Source organism: Polistes dominula, unplaced genomic scaffold (assembly GCF_049000335.1).
Source record: "Polistes dominula isolate Pdom_NZ unplaced genomic scaffold, Pdom_raw_medaka contig_77, whole genome shotgun sequence".
NCBI lineage: Eukaryota > Metazoa > Arthropoda > Insecta > Hymenoptera > Vespidae > Polistes > Polistes dominula.
Genome location: NW_028301152.1, coordinates 6,826,273 through 6,847,427, shown reverse-complemented (window position 1 = coordinate 6,847,427; position 21,155 = coordinate 6,826,273). Strand labels below are relative to the sequence as shown.

Below are 21,155 nucleotides of genomic sequence, written 5' to 3'. Positions count from 1 at the left end.
ACGAACGTGTCGTGCACTCTTTCACACACATACCAACACACAAACACCAAAAAATACTCAATGTTTTACACCTCATCCGTTTATAACATTAAGATAATGGGGAACGAAGAATATACGACCTTATTTATTACCCCAACGCAAGCGCGCATGGGGTGGTGGTGGGTTGAATTTAGGGGACAGTTAAAGAAGCTGAAGCCAAAATGTACTACAACATTTTTAGTTTAGTGGTATTATGTTCTAAAAGTTTTTTATTTTTTAAATTATTATTTTTATGACTTCACAAATGTTTGGATTTGTCATTGATATTTTTTATTTTTTTTTTCCTTGCAAATTGTTATAAAAATATTAAACTATTTTGTAATCAAATAATGAAGCATGATTTTTGTAAAATCGATGGATAAAAAAATTCGTGCAATTTTTTTTTTCTAAATTCTAAATAATATTATTCGTCAAATATGATCGTCATTTGAAATTATATGAAATATTATATAATAAAATTTAAAAATTATAATAATTATTATATAATTATAATAAAAATTAATAAATTACATATATATTTATATAATTTATATAAATAATTTATTAATAATAAAATTAATAAATTATATGAAATATTATAATAAATAATTAGAGATAGGTGGCCACCATATTTTCAAGTTTGGTTCTTCCATATTGTTAGGTCCTTGAATAAAAGCAGTTTTCTAATTGAAGAACAAGAAATAAACAAAATAATAACAGGAAGGAAAATTTCAACGATTACAAATCTCTAATTAAATTTGAAAAGAAACTTTGATTTCTACTATTTTTTCTTTCTTTTGTTTTTGGAAAACATACGATCAGTAAAAATCTATTGAAGGTTGTTTTCAAACTGGAAGAAATGGTAAAATAAAAAAAGGAAAAAAAAAATTAACAAAACCAGACACAATTTCGTTTCTTTCGAATGCTACAGGTATTGTAATTTACTTTTAGTTGAACCCATTTAAACTCGTTACAAAGAACCAAACTCTAATCCTTTCCAACTGAAAGTAAAAAACAAAAAAGATTGCAAAGAGAAACGTTTATTAATACTTATCAATGTTACCCCATTCGTAGTTAACGAACTAACTGTAAAATCAAAAGTGATTAATATACTACTTTCTACCAATATAAAAAAATTGATCCAATCTGTAATACGGGGTATATTATTTTTCACGATGTAATTGTATCATTTAAATGACTATCCTGTCCGATTATATCAATGCATCAAATAAATCCAATTAAATTGATCATCCCAAATCAAGAATCGTTAGATTATTTATCTGTAAATTACGTGTCATATCGATATTTTCGTATTAATCGATCGTGTTAATGTTAAAGGTAAATTTACAATGTTATAAATAATATCTTGGCAAATATTAATGGGGTGAAGAGGGCTGGTGCATTATTGTGCGTGTGTGTTCACACACATACAAATCTTAACACTCATAGGCGTGTTGTGTAACTCTCGTGTTTAAAAGGGTGAGGATTTTTATAGGGGGCGGGGGTGAGGAAAGAGGGGGTGGAAGAAAAAACATATAGGAAAAAAAAAGAATGAAAAAACAATCAACTCAAAAGCAAACAAAGTAGATAAGGTTTACGAACGATAAGAGGTTTTTACAAGGACTTTTCTATATATTCTACGTTAGTAATAAGTACAGGCAACTCTCTTTTTCTTTCTCTTTCTCTCTTTAACAGAAATAGAACACCCGACCCATTTGTGTATGAAACAAAAGAGAGAAATAGACAGATATACAGATGGAAAACGAACTTTCTAACTAAACCGAATGATAAAAGTTGCATAGGTATCTCCTTCGAGATTACTGAAGCATTTCTTTTTACTTTTTTTTCTTTGTTTTGTTTTTCTTTTTTTTTTTTTAGGGATAGGTAAAAGTTTTGTTTACTTTTTTCTCCAAAATACTTTTCTTCAACGTCGTTAAAATTTACATAGGAACAAAATTGTAGAATAGGAGAAAATATTGACAGAATCTTCTTCATTAATAATAAGTTCCATTGTTTTTAAGATACATAAATATATTGTAATATAGGATTTATGGAAAAATTACAAATAGTTATTAGAAAAAAAATTGATACTTTAATGATAGTTACGATGGTAATAATAAATGTTAAAAGTAAATAATTAATATTAATTAATGCTTCGAATTCGTATTGATCGTAAATTTCCATCAGATTGATGTATATATATGTATAGAATTGAAATTAAACGTATGATTAAAACTTATTATGTACGATAAATAATATTTTAATAAAACTTTCGATTATACTTACTAATTATTATCGAAATGCAAATATAAATACTAGTTGTGCCCAAATATTATGTTGTCGTATAGATAAAAGGTTAGGTTATGTTTAAATGTTTCCCGCGCTCACCAAAATCTATGGCCAACAGATGGCACTGAACTTATCTGTATCTTTTTCTTTTGTTTGTAATTAATTCATTATTTTATTAATAAATTAATGTAATACAAACCTAGCTGTATATGAATGCAGCGTTTTGTCAAAATTTCAAGACAATTGGTAAAGTATTTATGGAGGTTACCGGTTAGGCACAAACAAAATCTACATTTATATATATATATATATATAAGATAATATATATATTAATAATTATTAATTAATATAAATAATAAAATATATATATATATATATATATATATATATATATATATATATGTATATATTAATTAATTGAATAGTATAATTATAATATTTGGCAAATCAAGGACGATTTTAATTTTTGTTAAACCACGATAATGAAAGATATTTTTTAAATCCTCTAAACGTGACAATACCCAAGGTTGTCATACTGTGTATCAAGTATACCCTATGATAGCCCATATTGATTGTAGAGTCATTGTTTCCACAATTATATGGAAAGTTAAGTTAATTGTTCATGAAACGGCACGTATTCCTTAATCCTTCTTTATACTCCTTCTGTAATTACGAAGCACGGTCTCTAGGAAATACAAATGTTCAAATGTAAAGCTTCAGAATCATTATTTCTATCTACGTATTATTTAGTTATTTTACGATGGAAATTATAACAGTTTCTAAACATCAATTTTTATGATAAATTGACGTAGTCAACAACAACAAAATACAAAAAATGTATCCCATTATTATTAAACTGACAATGTTAATCATTTTAATACAAAATAAATCATAGAATCGAATTAAACAATTTTATATAATTAATCGTGTCATAATGATATTATAATTGTTTATTTAAATTTTAATAATCAGAACAATAAGACACGACAGATTTACTTTTTGAAAAACATTTTGTATTGTTTTTATTTTCTTATTCTTTGCAATAAATGTCGATTAGTATTATAAAAAAGGATCGTGCTCAGTAATTAACATATTTATAATAATTATCATTTAACAATAGTTATGGTAATTATATAGAATAATATTTCGAGTTTACGGATGCACATATTGTAAAAATTGTGATAAAGTAAAATAATATTATTATTCAGAAGTTTATATAAATACTAAGAGTGTTCTAAAGGTTTTTTTTTAACAAATTTAAAGTTATTAAATTATTATCTTAATAAAGTTTTTATATATACACTATTTTTTTTGTTTTTACAAAATTGTGTCAAAGTTTTCTTTCTTTTCTAGTCGATAAAACGAATTTTGAATACCCTGTGTAATCAAGAAAAATGTTTATTATGATAAAGTGAAATAAAATACCTAATTAAAAATAATTTATCATTTTAGGTCAACTCATTAGTTTGATCATAATATATAATAATAGAATTTAGTAGCTTTTATACAATAGAAAATGTTTGACGTTAAATAAACAATCTTTTAAATAAAATGAATGTCTCATTGATGACGTTTACAAACAATCGATCACAAAATACACAATTCATTTAACGGATCAATACGGAGAAATTGACGATAGGAGAGAATTTCAGTAGATGACATAGTAGGTAATAATTACACGATAACCACAACAATTAGCGCTTAGTATTATCTTACTCGCTCGATTATTTGATTTAACAAGGAAATCCGAATGTTAGTAGTTTACCATCATTTGTTGTCATTAGTGGTTGAAAAAAAAGTGGTACATGTTTTTATTTATTTTTATTTTTTTTTTTACTTTATGAAATGAGATTAACAATTTGCCCATAATGTGCGTATGTGTGTGTGTATATTATTAGCATTGAAATGACGATTTTGTTTGAAATGAAAATGCATTTGATCGTTTCAATGTGTAAGTACAAATAGATGTTTGAATTTTTTTCAGATTTGTTTCAAAATTGAAAAGTATAAAAATATATTAGTATCATAGAATTGTTAATAACTTTCATCATGTTATATTTAAACTTAGGTTTTTTGTTTCTCAAAGAAGTTTGTTTTCTCGAAGAAAGTGTGGATATGTTGGGAAACAACAAAAAGAGTATATATATATGTATATGTATATACTGAGGTATTCTTTATGTATATACTACAGTACTGTGAAGAAGAAGTTGGTGAAAGCAAAGAAATGTGTAGGCACTTCTAAAGTGAAAATTAATGACTCTGCAAGTGTAAAGAGGGTGTTATAAAGAAAGATAGAGAGAAGAAAAGTATATTTTTCTTTCCTTGTTTTTTTTTTTTTTTTTACTAAATATCACAATGCGAAACTCTTATTAAAATAAAGTATCATCTTATGTTGATTAAACTGTCTTATTATTTATATACCTTCTAGTATTATTTATTTCGTTGAAATTAAAAGTATGAAACGTAATATGAATTTATAATTAAATGCCTATATATGTGCGTTTAATTAAAAAAATATTTATGCAATAATATATGTATTTTATTATTTAATTAATAATTTATATGTATAATTTATATTATATATAACTTATTATATATAATACAATAAGTTTAGAGAGAGATATAGACGTAAAAAATATAGATTAGAATTATTAATTTATAATTTTATATTATTATTTATTATTATTATTTATAATATAAATAATAATATAAAATATAATATAATATAAAAAAATATATTGTTATATTATAATATATAATATATTATTATATAAATATATGTGTACAGTTATTATAAATATAAATATATTATTATAAATTAATTATTATATATTAATATTTATTAATAAATATATTAATTATTATTAATATAAATATATATATATATTATTACATATATTTATAATAACATGTATTATATTACATATATTACCAACAACACAATATTTATATATTAGGGTGAGTCAAAAAAATCAATTTTTTTTTTTACAAGTGACTAGGAAAAATGGGTTGCTAGATACCTTAAAAAAATTCTCACTAAATATGAGCTCTTAATTTTAATAGGAAGATCCTCCGCATCGCAGTTTTTTATTTTTTTCTCAGTCCAATAGAATAAAATTCATACCTCATCATTAATTGATTGTACAGAAAAATGTTTTAAAAGAATTTTGTAGGAAATTTAATGTTCTACAAAAAAGGTATCTTATATTTTTTCCGTAAACCTCACCATTTGAATGATATTATTGAAGATTTAAGTTTGATTATTTTGAGACAAATTTCATTTTTGTTTATGAATTTTATAACTCGACGATAAATGACTATTATAAAATGCGCAATACAAAGTTTTGTAGGATATTAACTGCCCTATAAAAATGGTGTCATATGTTTTGGCGATTAAATTAAGCGTTCAAAAGATATTCATCATCAAACTTTCATGTCTACTGATTTTAAAAGTTTTTGATTAGATAATCGAAAAATTTCAATTTAATTTATAAGTTTTGAGAAAATTTATACGAATTTTAGTTTTTATCAACTGAGAAACTTCCAAATATTTTTCAAGTCTTTTTCTATGTGTAAGTATCTTTGTCTACATTTAAAAAAATTAATTGTACATTATTTATCGCTTAGTTAATTATTTATTAATAAAAAAAACAAAGTTTCCATTATAAATATATTATGATATGTTTCAGTTTTAGAGAAAAAAATAATGTCCAATTAGTTATAAAAAATTTCTTTATTTCAATTTTCAACTGAGTTATTAATTTTCAAACAATTTTTTGTTGCAAGTAGGGTAATTTTTTCGATGCTCTTTAACAAAAAAGTTTGTCTCTGAATATCTTTTGAACGCTTAATTTAATCGCCAAAACATAAGACACCATTTTTATAGAACAGTTAATTTCCTACAAAAATTTGTATTGCACATTTTATAATAGTCATTTATTGTCGAGTTATAAAATTCATAAAAAATAAAAATCTGCGGTGCGGAGGATCTTCCTATTAAAATTAAGAGCTCATATTTGGTGATAAATTTTTTAAGGTATCTAGCAACCCATTTTTCCTTGTCACTTGTAAAAAAAAATAATTGATTTTTTTGACCCATCCTAATGTATAGATATATTTATGTATAAATTTATCGTGTATTTATGTATAATTTATATTATATCGAAGGATTGTCAATAGAGAGCTTTCTCGTGAACTTTTAATATAGATTATTTTATTGAAATCGTGTGTGCCAATAATAACGATATTTAATTATTACAATTTGATTAATAATTGTTTCCCCGAGTAATGTTAATTAGAAAGAAGCCGCCTCACAATGAAGTAATTGTGATGTAATAGAATTTGCTGTCGTCATTATTACTCTGTAACAATTTATATGTAAATGTCGAGAGCATACAATGAAAAAGTATGTAATAACTATTTATAAATTATTATGTGGAAGGGGAATAGGAAACGCGAATAAACGATCACGCTTTTAATAACAGAACGATATGTAACTTTTTATTCTCTTCTGTGAGCAATTGAAGAAAAATAAGTGTTCCCATTTTCCCCTTATTTAAAGTACTCTTATCGGTATTTAACGTTATTCAAATAAATTCAACTCCTTTTATTATGCAAATCAATATTTCTTTTTTTTTTTCTTCTTCTTTTTATTCTTCTTCTTCTTTCTCGAGTTCACACCTTTTGCAAATTTTTTTCCTATTAACGAGTTATATTGAAATCCGATAAAGATTATTGTACTGATAAATAAATCAAATGCTAATTGATCTTACTCGTTGATACACATACTATCTCGTAATTAAACAAATTTTTGCATGTATTTCATATTATAATGAAATTAATTTTAAAATTTAAACGAACAATAAGTTTTTAATCTTTTTCTTTTCTTTTCTTTCTTTTTTCTTTCTTTCATAAAAAGATATTATAACGAAAATGTTAAGAATAACAAAGTATTTTTTATTATAGGCTGTTTGAAGATACCAAATTTAAAAAAAAAAGAAGAAAGTAAATATCTTTATAACAAAATCACGCGTATATTGTATTATAGTTTTCATTTTTCACGCCTACGGATATGATGTGTTATATTATACACGTATACAAAACACGTTATGAGATCCCTTTCCTTTCTTTCTTTCATTTTTCGTTTCTACTTTGCTTTTACTCACCCTCTTTCTTTTTCATTTATATTCATCCTATCCCCTCCCCTAACAAATCATGTGTCGTAATGACAACGTGGTAAAATCCGTATTCGTTTGAGCAGCACTTTTCGCGACCCAAATGCGTATAACAAATTTTTTTCTTTTAATTAATCATATACATTCTCTCTTTCTTTTTTTCTCTCTCTCTCTCCTTTCTTTTTCTCTTTCTCTTTCTTTTTTATCTATTTGTTTGTTAGCATACATACTACTTGTCATTTCTATAAGTACTTGCTGTTACTTTCGGTCAACAATCACTCTTTTATCAATGATTGTAGCTTTTGTTCATCATTAAAAAAAATAAATAAATATAAAAAGAAATATATATATATATGTTATTAAAAATTAATTGAATATATATTTAGATATTTACACGTTTAATTATTCGCAAAAATAATAGTTAATGATTCTGTTAAACATATAAGTTTGTTGAACACAAAATACGTCAGTAAATAGAATGATTGATTTGGAGGTTAGATGTTGTTTCAACGCTTGGCAAATTAATAATCCACATTCGTTCACTTTATTACCTATGATTTTGAATTAGCAGTTAGTCAATCTATCTTCTCTCCTTCTATCCCTCTAACCCCCTTTTTCTTTATATATATACGCATACATATATATAATAGAAACAGTAGATTGATAAATTGGACTTTCTTTATTCAACAAACAAAATAAGTTTTTTCTTTTCTTCGTGATAAACGACAAGAGTGAATGATCGAAAGTAAGTAATTTATATATCACTAGTGAACCAAAAAAAAGATAATAATTGGATTCACGCAACTTTTGATACACGAGACGTTCACGCACTTGTCAAAAAATAAACAAAACAAATGATCAAAATGTTTTCACTTTATGAATTCTTTCTCGCAAAAAAATACTTTCTTTTTTTTGAAGTGAAAACTTCTTTAGAATGGGGTGATTTGAAAAAATGAAACGCGGTGATGCAGTGGGGAAAGGAAACAGACGATGTAGTGGGGGAAAGAAACGGCCTTAATACTACGTAAAAAGAGAAAAAGAGACAAACATATCATTATTAATAAATCATCATTATTTAGAAAAATAATTGATTTGCAAACATTTTTTAAAGTGTTTTATTATTTACCTTCTTTTTAATTATTATAAAAATGCGCGTCTGTATGTATGCAACCCTTTTTGAAAATGTTGCTTGCGAGTGCCATCTGTCGGGACGGAATTTTTCTGCCCGAAAGATAGGCAACCCGTCATACATATGTGTATAAACAGTTTTGACTCCAAAAAAATCTCGTCCCAGTAGATCGTGCTCGCAAGCATCATTTTCAAAGCGTGTCTGGAGGGTTGCATACGAGCAGGCACGCATTTTTATAATTAAATTAATAGTTACATATTAAAAGTATAAATAATATTATAATAATATTCTATAATAAATTATTCTCGAAACTTATTAATTTGAAGGTTTCAATTCTAACTTGTGTGATGTGCACACATCTTTTTTTTTCTTTGGAACATTTTCAATTTTCCATCACATAAGAGAGAAAATATGAAATATAAAATAACGAATAGTAATCAATGACAAGTAAAAAGATATAAGAAGAGATTTATTATAATTATTATTACAAGAAAGATAATAAGAATGATATTATCAATATAGGAATAAACGATGAAAATGAAGGGCATAGGGGTAGAGAACAAGAGTAAAAAGATGATAAAAATAGAAAAAGATAGAGAGAGATATTAGGAGAAAGAGATTAAAAGATACACAAGAATATTATTGAAGAGAGTTAGGGATGGGATAAGAGTAAGGAAGATAGATAAACAGGAAAATGAGAGATGTTGCAATAAAACCGAATGAAACAAAGAAAAAAGATGGACAACAAAGAAACGTGAAACAACCATCAGTTTCATATTCACAAACGAGATTTTTATTGTCAATGCAACCCTCAATATGTAGATTGTTATATGGGTAGGTAGATATACTCTTTGCGTAACATATATGAAACAGAACACACACACACACACACACACATTAAAAAAAGAGAGAATGGGAGAGAAAGAGAGGGAGATTAATTAAAAATAGATGAAGAGAGAGTGAGAGAGTGAGAGAAAAAGCTTTGGTGTTGGTATGTACAACAGTCTCCATTAGTCTTTGTCCAGGTTGGTCTGAAATTGCCATAGCCGTTTTAGGTTGCTCTTAGCGGCCGATGAAATGACCGTAAACGTTACCCCCCTGTGCCTATGTGAACACGAAAGCGTATAACATGGTAATCGATTACGCATCTAACGATCTAAACTACTGAGGAGTTGAAAGGAGGAGGTCGTTAACTGGACTTCTCCAATTCCTACTTGATTATGAATAAAACATTAAAGTTCACTATATTTCAAGACAGGATTGGTAATGATCATTAGTAAAATATCTTTAATGTTTTATATTCAAGTTGAATTATGTTATCTTTTATTTTTTTTTTTTTTAAGTTGTACATTCGGTTTGGTTTACAAGTATATTTTTAATTTTTTCAATATATGTTTATTGTAATACTGAAAGGTAGTTTCAAGTTAAGTTTTAATTATTATAGTTATATATATATTAATTATATTATATATTATCTATAAATAATATATAATTAGTGTATTTATTTTATTTTATTAATATTATTAGTAATATTAATTTATTACTAATATGTTATTATAATATAACTAAAATTACTAATAATAAATACAATATAGCATAATTAATATTTATGTTAATATAATAAGTAATATTATTAATAATATATATTATAGTAATATATAATAAAATTATATAATATATTATATATTAATATAATATATAGTTATATATTACAATTTTAGTTATAATATAGTATTAGAAATATTTTTAAATATTTTACGATCCAATCAAATTTGATCTTCTGCATAAAATTTATATAAATTTTTATTATTATTATTACATTTATATATAATTTATACATTTTATTTTTATTATTGCATTTATATAAATACTCGTTTAATATTTTTCATTCATAGATTTTTATTATTTTTATTATTATTATTATTATTTAGAAAATATTTAATGTTTTTGCCCGAAAAAACGAAGTAAAGTAATTTACGTAATGTATATTATATAAAATGAAATCTTACAATATTTAAAAGTAATCGAAGTAATCACTCTTTTTATTTCATACAAATTCTCCTTGTGTTATACAATTAAAATAGAAATCTTTCAAGTTAATGGTATTTAGTTAAATGATTGCTCGAAAATGTTACGTTTTATGGTCGCTCGATCATTTAACAAGAGAGTAAAGGTAATATTTTGTGATTTAACTGCTAAAACACATCAACGTGTATTTAATTAAGATTTTCTTTCGTACTTTCGACATCGTTAAACTTTTCTCTCCCTTTTTCTCTCTTTTTCTTTTTATATATATATTTTCTATTTTATTATTATATTAATAATATTATATATACATACATATTTAGTATTATTATATTTCCTGCGGCTAAAACATGACATGGAAGACTTTATGTATATATATGTTTATCAGTAACTTAATACATATGTACATATTTACTTATATATATATACATCGAAGTCGTCAATCAAGATTCACTGACGTTATCTAACTCGAAGACTGATACTAATAGTATCATCGTTAAAGTTCCTACTAATTTTCTGATGCAATTACTCTTGAATCAAGCTTGACGGATTTACCCGCGGGTTTGAATTTATCTCTACTATAAACGAAGTAAACTTACAATTAGTCTCTCTGTGAAATTTCCAACTGTTCGACTTTAGTTATTTTACTAAATACCAATTCATTTTGGATCATTCTCTTTTAAAATGGCTATTACGTTGAATGTCATAATAATAAATAGATACAAATTTTGAAGAAAAAAATTCAAGTTATCGTTAAAAAATGATTACTATTATTTAAATTAATACTATTACCTTGGATTTCATAATAACAAATAAATACAAAAATATATAATATATATTATATATAAAATATATTATTATATTAATAAATAATAATAATAATAATAATATAATATTATTTATTATTAATTTAAATTTTTTATTTAAATATAAATAAAAAAATTATAATTATAAAATTATAATTTAAATTTATTATTATTAGTTTAATATAATATTATTATATTAAAAAATATATTTATTATATTATATATTAAAATATATTAAAATAATAATATATTTTATATATTATCATTATTATTATTATATTTATTTTATTATTTATATTTATTTATATTATTATTATTATATTATTATTTTATATTATTATTTTATATTATACTATACAAAAAGAACAAAAAGGAATTTATTTAATTTTATTGAAACTGTAGAAAGTGAAATACTAATAGCTGTGTATAAATATTATATTTTTTATTTTATTTTTTTGTGGAGGTGATTACTGCCACGTCTGATCGTCCCCTCGGCAACCAACACTTTTCGAGAATGTTTTTATTTTAAAAATGAAACGACGAGATTTTAATAGAATATTTGCGCCCCTGGCGAAAATCCGCTTTAATCTTTTACGTTTCATCTCTTTAATACATATATATAAAATGAACACCGTACTCCGAGTACAAATAGCCAATGTAATGATTTTTGAAACTCAATAAAAGAACATTTTTACTCGTTCTCGACTGGTCGGTGAATGTTATAAGTCAAGTTTATTTATTTTTAATTTGTAATTTGCCTTTGTCGACAAAAAAAAAGAGAAAGAAAAAGAAACCACTTCTGAGATTCCCAATTTTGTTACCCCCGTCGAAAAAAATTCGTTTTATAACCTGAGAGCAATTTCTAGGTTATCTCAGTTAATACATTTTTTCCGTGACGTATTAAAAAAACAAAAATAAGTTATTTTTCTAATCTTCTAACTTCAAATTTATCGTGTAATATCGTTTTATTTTTTTTATTATATTCTTTTTTTTTTTTTTGTAAAAGAATTTTACGACGAACGATCGGTTTCTTTTTTTTTTCTTTTCCTTTTTATTTTCTTTCTTTCTCTTCATCCATATACGTATGTTCTCTTTGAGGTTATGCACATAGAATAAAAGAAAAAGAAAAAAAAGAGGGAACATATGAAAAGAGGGTGGTTCTTTAAGATCAAATGTGTTTATATCCGGAAGACGTTTTCTATATACGTTTTTACGATAAAGTTATTTCATCGTATTTTTGTAAAAAAAAAAAAAGAGAATTATTAATCCTTCGAACAAAAATTGTTTTTCCTTGGGGCTACCAACATGAAAGACTTTATACCGTTCTTTCGTAAAATCCACATGAAAGAGAAAAAAGAAGATATAAAACAAAATCAAATATCATTTTTGTCATATTTGTGCCAATGTTATGATGATAAGAGATATCAATGCTTCTCAAAATATTTTATTTTTTATTACAACTTTGTAAAACTTCTTAACAAAAAAATTAATAATCGAATGGAGAATCGATAAAGGAAGAAACTCGTTAAAATTGAAATTATTGGGTTGTCCGGAAAGTTTGTGCCAATTTTGAAGAAACATTAAAACTTAATGCATTTAAGTTTTTTTTTGTATATATTTATTAAATTATATATAAGTATTCTATATATATAATATTGGATTGGCAACTAAGTCATTGCTGATTTTAAAAGGCCACCAATCGACAAAATGTGCAATCATTTATTTGCCAACCCAATAGAAGTATTATATTCTCTATATATTTTATATAATTTTATAATATATAATTTTTATTACAATAATATACTTAATTTTATTAAAATATAATATAATATAATATTTTATTATATTTTTTATTATGTTATATATATTTTTTATATATTTATTTATTATATTATATTATATTTATAATTTTATATATATATATATATATATATATATATATATATATATATATATATATATATATAGGTATTTAATAATAATATATATTATAGGTATTTAATATAAGTATCCTTCATCTTCGTAGTTAATTTAGAAAATTTCGTTCTTGCAAAATTTTTCAGGTTTTTTAGCAAAAAAACTTTATGCCAGCTACCGAAAATCGGCACGAACTTTTCGGCCAACCTAATAAATAAATATTAATCTCAATTTTCTCAATCGATAACCGATAAAAGTAAAATAAGTTTTTTTTTTTTTAAATCTGATACTTTTCATCAATGAATACTTTCTTTGTTCTTTTTTTTTGGTTTCTTTTTGAAAAATTTAATCTATCACATATTTTGTTTTCTTCTTTTATCAAAATAACCGATGAGACTTCGAGAATGATCCAGGAAAAGAGACGATCAAAGTGTTGCTGCACACAAAGTTTAAAAATAGTATTGAAAGTTGCCCTTGGATAAATTACTGTGACGTCATAAACATGGACGAAGCTATTCACCAATGAACCGCGCCGAACGATGCATTCATCCATTATTTTGTCTGTGTATTATCATCAATAATTATATCATATATATATGAATAATTAATATGCGTATAAACGTATATAGTAAGAGGAATTTCGTTGAAAATTTCTTTTTATTAACTTTTGCACGTTGCAACGATTAAACGTAAAGAAAATCATGTCGTTTTGTTGTTACGAAGAGTTTCATACATGACAAGCAATTTTCCGCTTAATGAAAGTTTTCGCGCTTTCAAGCTTAAGAAATAATAATGCTTTTACAGTTTCTATAGGATTTATAAGCACTCAAAAAAAGAAAAATAATGTTATTTTTCTATATAATGAAATCCCATAAATCACTCAAATTTATCGATCAATCATATCATTATCTGTTTAATAATGAATTATGCATTTAATTACAATCCAAATTAAATTATAATATTTATTTATATATGTGTTATTTTATTATATTATTATATGGTACATTTATCCATATTTTGTATATTTAATCCTTATTGGTTGTAAGTCATGTGAGAGATGACAAAACGTATTGAAATTTCCTGTCTTAATAAATAATTAATTAATAATTAATAAAATGTCATATCTTTGTAATAAGAACTCTTTTTAAAAAAATTAATAATTTCTAATAATAATATTATTCTTACAATACTAAAAATATTTTACATATTTACTAAAATCTATTACAACCTAGTGAGAATCAAATATAAACAGCTGACGATCAATAAAAGTTTATGTAACATTATTACATGTAACTTATTATATAATAATATTTATTTTTATTAATATTTATTATTATTTTCTTTTTCTAGATAGCAACTTTGTGTTGGGAAATGCCCAAGTTCCGACGATTTACCCGATCGTTTATTGCTCCGACGGATTCTGCGAACTGACAGGATTCGCGCGAGCGCAAATCATGCAAAAGGGTTGCGCTTGCAAATTTCTTTACGGTGCGGAAACGAAGGAGGAGGTTAAAGCGATGATCGATAAGAGCCTCGAAAGTAAAACAGAACTGAAGATGGAAGTCGTATTTTATAAAAAGAATGGTAAGAAAGAATTTGTTGTTGTTGTTGTCCAATTAAAAACAAAATATCATCTTGTAAAGTAATATCAAAGGTTTTCTTTTTGGTTTCCTTTTCTGCAAATTTACTTTGACAAAATGAAATTCGATCAATACGAGTAAAAAATGACCACCTTGGTACACGTCATAAATATTAATATTATTTCAAGATGGAGACATATCGATGGTAAACGTAAACCGAAATAAATGATACATTTTTGAAAATAAAAATAACACATTCGACCTTATTTTATTTAAATGCAATGTGGTATACATATCTACTACAACTACTATTACTGTCACAACCATCACCATCACCACTATCACCACAACCACGACCTATTAATTTCTCCCTAATATTCTACCGTCGAAGATTAAATTTGCAATGAAGTAAAGAATCTGTCCCGTTGGAAGTAAAATTTAATCTTTCCTTCCACTCACTGGACGCAAATAAAAATAAATTATAGGTAACAGCAGTAGTAATAGCAATAGCAGCAGATTCCCACCACCTCTCTTCTTCTTCGTGGTAGTAACAGTTTGTAGAAAAATCACGTCGATATTTCAATTTCTTTTCATTTCCTGTTGCCGATACAAATAACAAAAATTAAGGATTGCTTGTTCATTGAATCAATTTATTCAAATATAATCATTTGAAAATGTAAACGTTACCTTATATTATTTCCCACGTGAAAATCTAAACATGGAAACAAGAAGTAATAAAAAAATAAAAATAAATATTTATTTATTCAATGTCAATGCACAATTAAAATACAAAGAAAAAGGAAGAATAAAAAGGGGATAATTATTGGAATTTTTCGATAAATAAAAATTCTACAACCGGTGATGTTATAAATTAATTACTCATTTGCAAAATTGATTAATTTCATGAAACAAAGGGTAAAAAAAGTAACAAAAAACAATTGATAAAGTAATTTAAATGGTCGTTTATTATCATTTGTTATTAAACGATCGTAAATAGCCATTTAATACCATTAAATCCAATTATTCAAGAGAAAATTGATTTGAAATATAAAAAAAGTTCAATTAATTAATCAATGAAGTTATTTTGTAATAATAAAATTTATTTAAAAAAATTATTTACCGGTTTCATTTCAACTTTTTAATAATCAAATTAAATTTATCTAACGTTCGAATATTATTACTAACTAAGCATAGTTATAACATTTTATATTTAATATCAAGACGTATTTATTTCACTCTGACTTTATAAATCTCATATAAATGGTTTTAAAATAGTTTACTACTTTAATCCTCTTTCTCACTATTTATCTTTCTTTCTTTCTTTTTTCTGTAAATCCCAGAATTTCTATCGATTTTATATTATCACAGATAATATACACCATGAAACACAAAATAAACTCGAAACAAATATTTATTTATATATGTAAAGAACTAAAAACGAATAAGAAGAAGAAAATGAACACAACATTTTTTTTTATTATACATTAAAAATATAAAATAGCAATATTATAATAATATAATAATATTTATATTAATTTTATATTATATATTTATTATATATTTTATATATTATATATTATTTTATTACATAATATAATATATATTATATAGATTTTATTTTATAATATATTTATATATTTATATATATTTATATATTTCATTTATTTATATATTACATATTTTGTTATATATAATTTTATTATATATTTATTATATATTAAATATTATTATTTTATATTATTATTAAATTTTATTATTTAAATTTTATTATATTATTATATTAATAATTAATTATATAATTAATTATTATTACTATTATTATATATATATATACAATTAAATATAATAATATTTATATTAATTTTTTAGGAAACCCGTTCGATTGTTTATTGGATATCGTTCCAATAAAAAACGAAAAAGGGGACGTTGTCCTGTTTTTGGCATCCCACAAGGACATCACACTTACGAAAAATCTTCAGTTCTGTGAGTTGCACGATAGTGGTGAGTTTTAACTATGCTTTGCTTATAAAAAAAAAAATATACACACACATCGCATTTTATACCTAATCGTAAATAAATTCCGTCGTATTTGAGTGAGATTCAACAGTGTCGAATAAACAAGGACCAAAGAGTTTCGTAATGTATGCCATTCGATATTGTTCATGCCCTTTTTTCAACTTGCGATTCGATTACATTTATATATATATATATATATATATATATATATATATATATATATATATATATATATATATATATATAAGTATATAAATATATATATTTATTTATATATATTATTACATATATATACAATACACAACACACGCTTTACGCATGGCGATCACGCGTCACGGATGTATAGGTAATGCAACACCTGTTTACCAAGCACATGACACATCTAGGTTGCACGCTTAAATTACTTTTTGCATAAAAAAAACACATACACACAAAATATATAACTTTTCTAATTTTATTTATTTATTTCCTTCATCAATGTAAGATAAACAATACACCATGGTGTTTTCAAACCAAATTATTTATTCAAATTTTTAATGTAATTAATATAATTATCTAATTTAATATAATTATTTATTATTATTTTAATAATTTAATATAATTATATAATATTTTTAATTTTTCTTAACAAATAATTGTAAGAATTCAATTTGAATTTTAACAAAATTATTACTAAAAGTTTCAAAATTCTTTCTAAGTTTTGATAAAAAGTAAATCATAATAATTTAAAAAGTTATTTTTATTTTAAAACTAATCTGAGAAGATATATATATATATATATATTTTTTTTTTTGGTTTTTTATAAATTTTTGGTTAAATTATAAATACCAATTTTGAAACTCTTAAATATTTTATTAGATTACGTGTTTTATATTTATTTATTTTTATCTCTCTTTTTTATCTCTTTCCTCTTTTCTCATTTTACTCGAAATTACCTAAACGGTATCTTATTTACGATGAAATAACTAACTTCGAATTTTCTTTGAATTCTGAAACTTTAATATCTGCCATATATATACTTATATATATATATTTATTATATTTATAAAGAGTTTATTTTACAAAGCTGGAGATGTTTAAAGAAAATTCTTGACATTTCTAAAAGAAAATTTCACATTTCTTATTAGAAATAAAACTCTTTTAGAATTTATATATTTATTATTATTATTATTATTATTATTATTATTATTATTATTATTATTATTATTTTTTGTCATAGAAAACATGAAGAATGCATAATAACATTGTTCTTCTCATAATATAATAGCTATGATATTAAACATGTAAACTAAATTCAATTATCACCTACATAACGTGTCTCTATATATGAACATTGGATATTGAATTACCATAAACATAAGTATTGAGCGAATAAAATTCGTTTTTATTTCAACCTGGATCCATGAATAATGTTAATTCAAATCATATTTATAAGTAATAAATGTCTTATCAATATGAAATAAAATGTTTTACCTTTAATCTAAAAAACAAAATGACAAGCATATCAAAAAAGTTAATCGATGATTACATTGAAAATATAAATATAACTCAAATAAGAAATATTTATTTATACAATGAATCATATTTTATTCAAAATGAATAATTATATGTATACGTATACGTGTTTGTAAAAATTCACCTACGTATAATGAAAGAATTTTTTTTCACACAAAACAAAAAACAAACAAATGCATTTTAATAAGATTTACATTTGTAGTGGTAGTAGAAAACCGCGTAGAGTTTTAAAAATCACGCTGAAAAATTTTTTTCTATTTTTTTTTGTCACAAGTGGTCACATGAGATTATGAAAAAAAAAAGAACCTTTTACAGTGCGACGGTATAACTTTATACTTTTCAGATGCAAATGGAAATCTTGATCCTGAAGCACCACCAGCTAATTACGGTAGAAGGAGAAGTCGTGCTGTACTCTATCAACTTTCTGGACATTATAAACAGGACAATAAACACAAGATAAAATTGAACAACGTGAGTATTATTTATGATAAATTTTGTAACTAACAAAGAGAAACATAAATAATTATCTTCTAGTATCTTTCAAACGAATATCAAATTGTTTGAACTATAATTATTTATAATTGAATAAGTATTCGTAACGAGTATTGTTTTTTTCTATAAAATTATCAACGCATTGTGTAATTTATTAAATTAATTTAGACAATTTGTAAAAAACAATTTTATGAAAAACAAAAAATTACTTCCAAAGTATATTTGTGTTACGATCAATTTAGAAAATCCGAGAATTTCCTAGATTCCCCAAGAGGTTTTGGATTAATCTAGAAACATATGATTTAGTTGATTAAGCTTAAAGTACTGTAAAGTGTTTTGTAAACTCATGTAAGTGAAAAAAATCGTGTAAATGACAAAATTTGTACACAATATTGATAACAAGATTTAGTCAATCACCAAACTGTACTTCCAGTGGGGTATGTTTAGAATATGGGTGTTGTAGGGGGAGAAAAGAGAACAAAGTGACGTTAAACTCGTGTAAGTAAAACAAACCATGGAAATAGAAAAATTTGTTTAAAATTTCCTGAACGGCTTTTGGTTAATTATTAAAATATATGTACTTCAGTGGGGAGGGGGTGTTTTAGAACATGTTAAGAAGGGGTTAGAGTTATAGTAAGTGGAAGAACAACTCAACTTTTAACATAAACTGAGCACAGTTGATCTTTAGAACAACGGTATGCGTCTTTAATTATTAATAATTGAATTAACCTAATTTTTTATATTAGAAAAAACAATTTTTTTCTTAGATTTTGTCAGGGATCTTTTTTAGGATTGTGTTAGGGTTTTTTTATTACAATTTTCTTATTAATTTGATCTAAGATTGAAGGATCATAGAATAAATCAGAAAATTATTACTTTATATTTATAAATACAAAATTATATATATAATATTTACATTTATTTAAAAATCAGGGTTTTTTAATTACGAATAATTTCTTATTAGTTTAATCAATGATGGGATGACCAGAGAATAAATTAGAAATTAATATTTATTATTATTATTATTATTTTTAAATACAAAATTATATATATAATATTTACATTTATTGAAAAAATTTATATTTTAGTTCAAATAATTACTGTATAAACGAATTATAATATATGATATAGGTTAAATTTACTTTTTCGAGAATACATTTACTTTTGACAAACTATGATAATAATACGATGATTTGTGGTCGAACGCCATTTCCATATCTATACTATAAGTTCTGGCACACGCGTAGTTTACTTATTAAATTTCATGGTCTCACCTCTGCTAGTTGGTAACTCGGAACTGATAATTTACTTAAGGATCCATCGTAATAATGAAATTTACACCGTGTTGCTTGGAAAAGGGAAAATCCTCATTCTTTATGAGTTATGTTCGTTTTGATAATTAATGATTTTGTAATTTTGCTAAACTTCATACAAATTTCTATCTCAATAATTTCAATACGTATTATGTATATATATATGATCTAAAATAACGAATTTATAATAACACAAGCTCGTGATAATATTCAAGAATTTTTTTATGTACAAAATAATTAAAATAAATAAAATAAAAATGAAAAACGTATCTAGAGATAATAATTATTATAAAATTTCTGGACAATATTTATAACAGAAATATTGTATAAAAAAGTAAAATGCTTTGACTTTAAACAACCTCCTTTGTGGTAGCAATGAAAATCGTTCCTCTTTATGAATTTCATTAGAGAACATAATTGCAGATTATAACGTTGCGGTTTAGCATCGCATGGTGAATGCAAATTGTTTTATAAGCATAATAATTCTGAATAGATAATATACCTATTTTTTAATTTCTCTTTGACCGATGTATCTATATATATATGTGTTTTGTTTGAAAAGATATTTTCCGATTCGACTAACCAACATTATTAATAACCAGACCTTGAAACCTCTTTTCAATGAAAATAATCAAGGATTTTAATTAGCAAATGTTAGAACAGAATGTGTATGTCAAACCACGTACAAAAGTATTCTTTACTTTTAACACTGCGAATAAACTCTACTCGTTTAGTTTATACTGCTAAGTTTCCGACTACATGAAGTTTCCTTTCATATAATCAGAGGTCATCCAATATAATGGATTTCTCGGAAAGAGAGAGAGAGGAATAGTGAGTTACAAAACTGGAAACATGCGTATATGTTCGTCTAACTGTAAAAC

At 24.0% G+C, this 21,155-nt stretch overlaps 1 protein-coding gene across 3 annotated transcripts in view; it reads left to right on the top strand.

The window, feature by feature from the left end:
• Elk (Eag-like K[+] channel) overlaps positions 1 to 21,155 on the top strand; it is a 64,460-nt gene that overhangs the window by 29,321 nt on the left and 13,984 nt on the right. For 2 of the 3 annotated variants that reach the window (XM_015316991.2, XM_015316990.2), the window contains exons 3-5: positions 14,709 to 14,942; positions 16,808 to 16,939; positions 18,813 to 18,940. In XM_015316991.2, coding sequence (XP_015172477.1) covers positions 14,709 to 14,942; positions 16,808 to 16,939; positions 18,813 to 18,940 — 494 coding nt within the window. The remainder of the gene's footprint in view (positions 1 to 14,708; positions 14,943 to 16,807; positions 16,940 to 18,812; positions 18,941 to 21,155) is intronic. The other variant, XM_015316993.2, reaches the window with a different exon arrangement.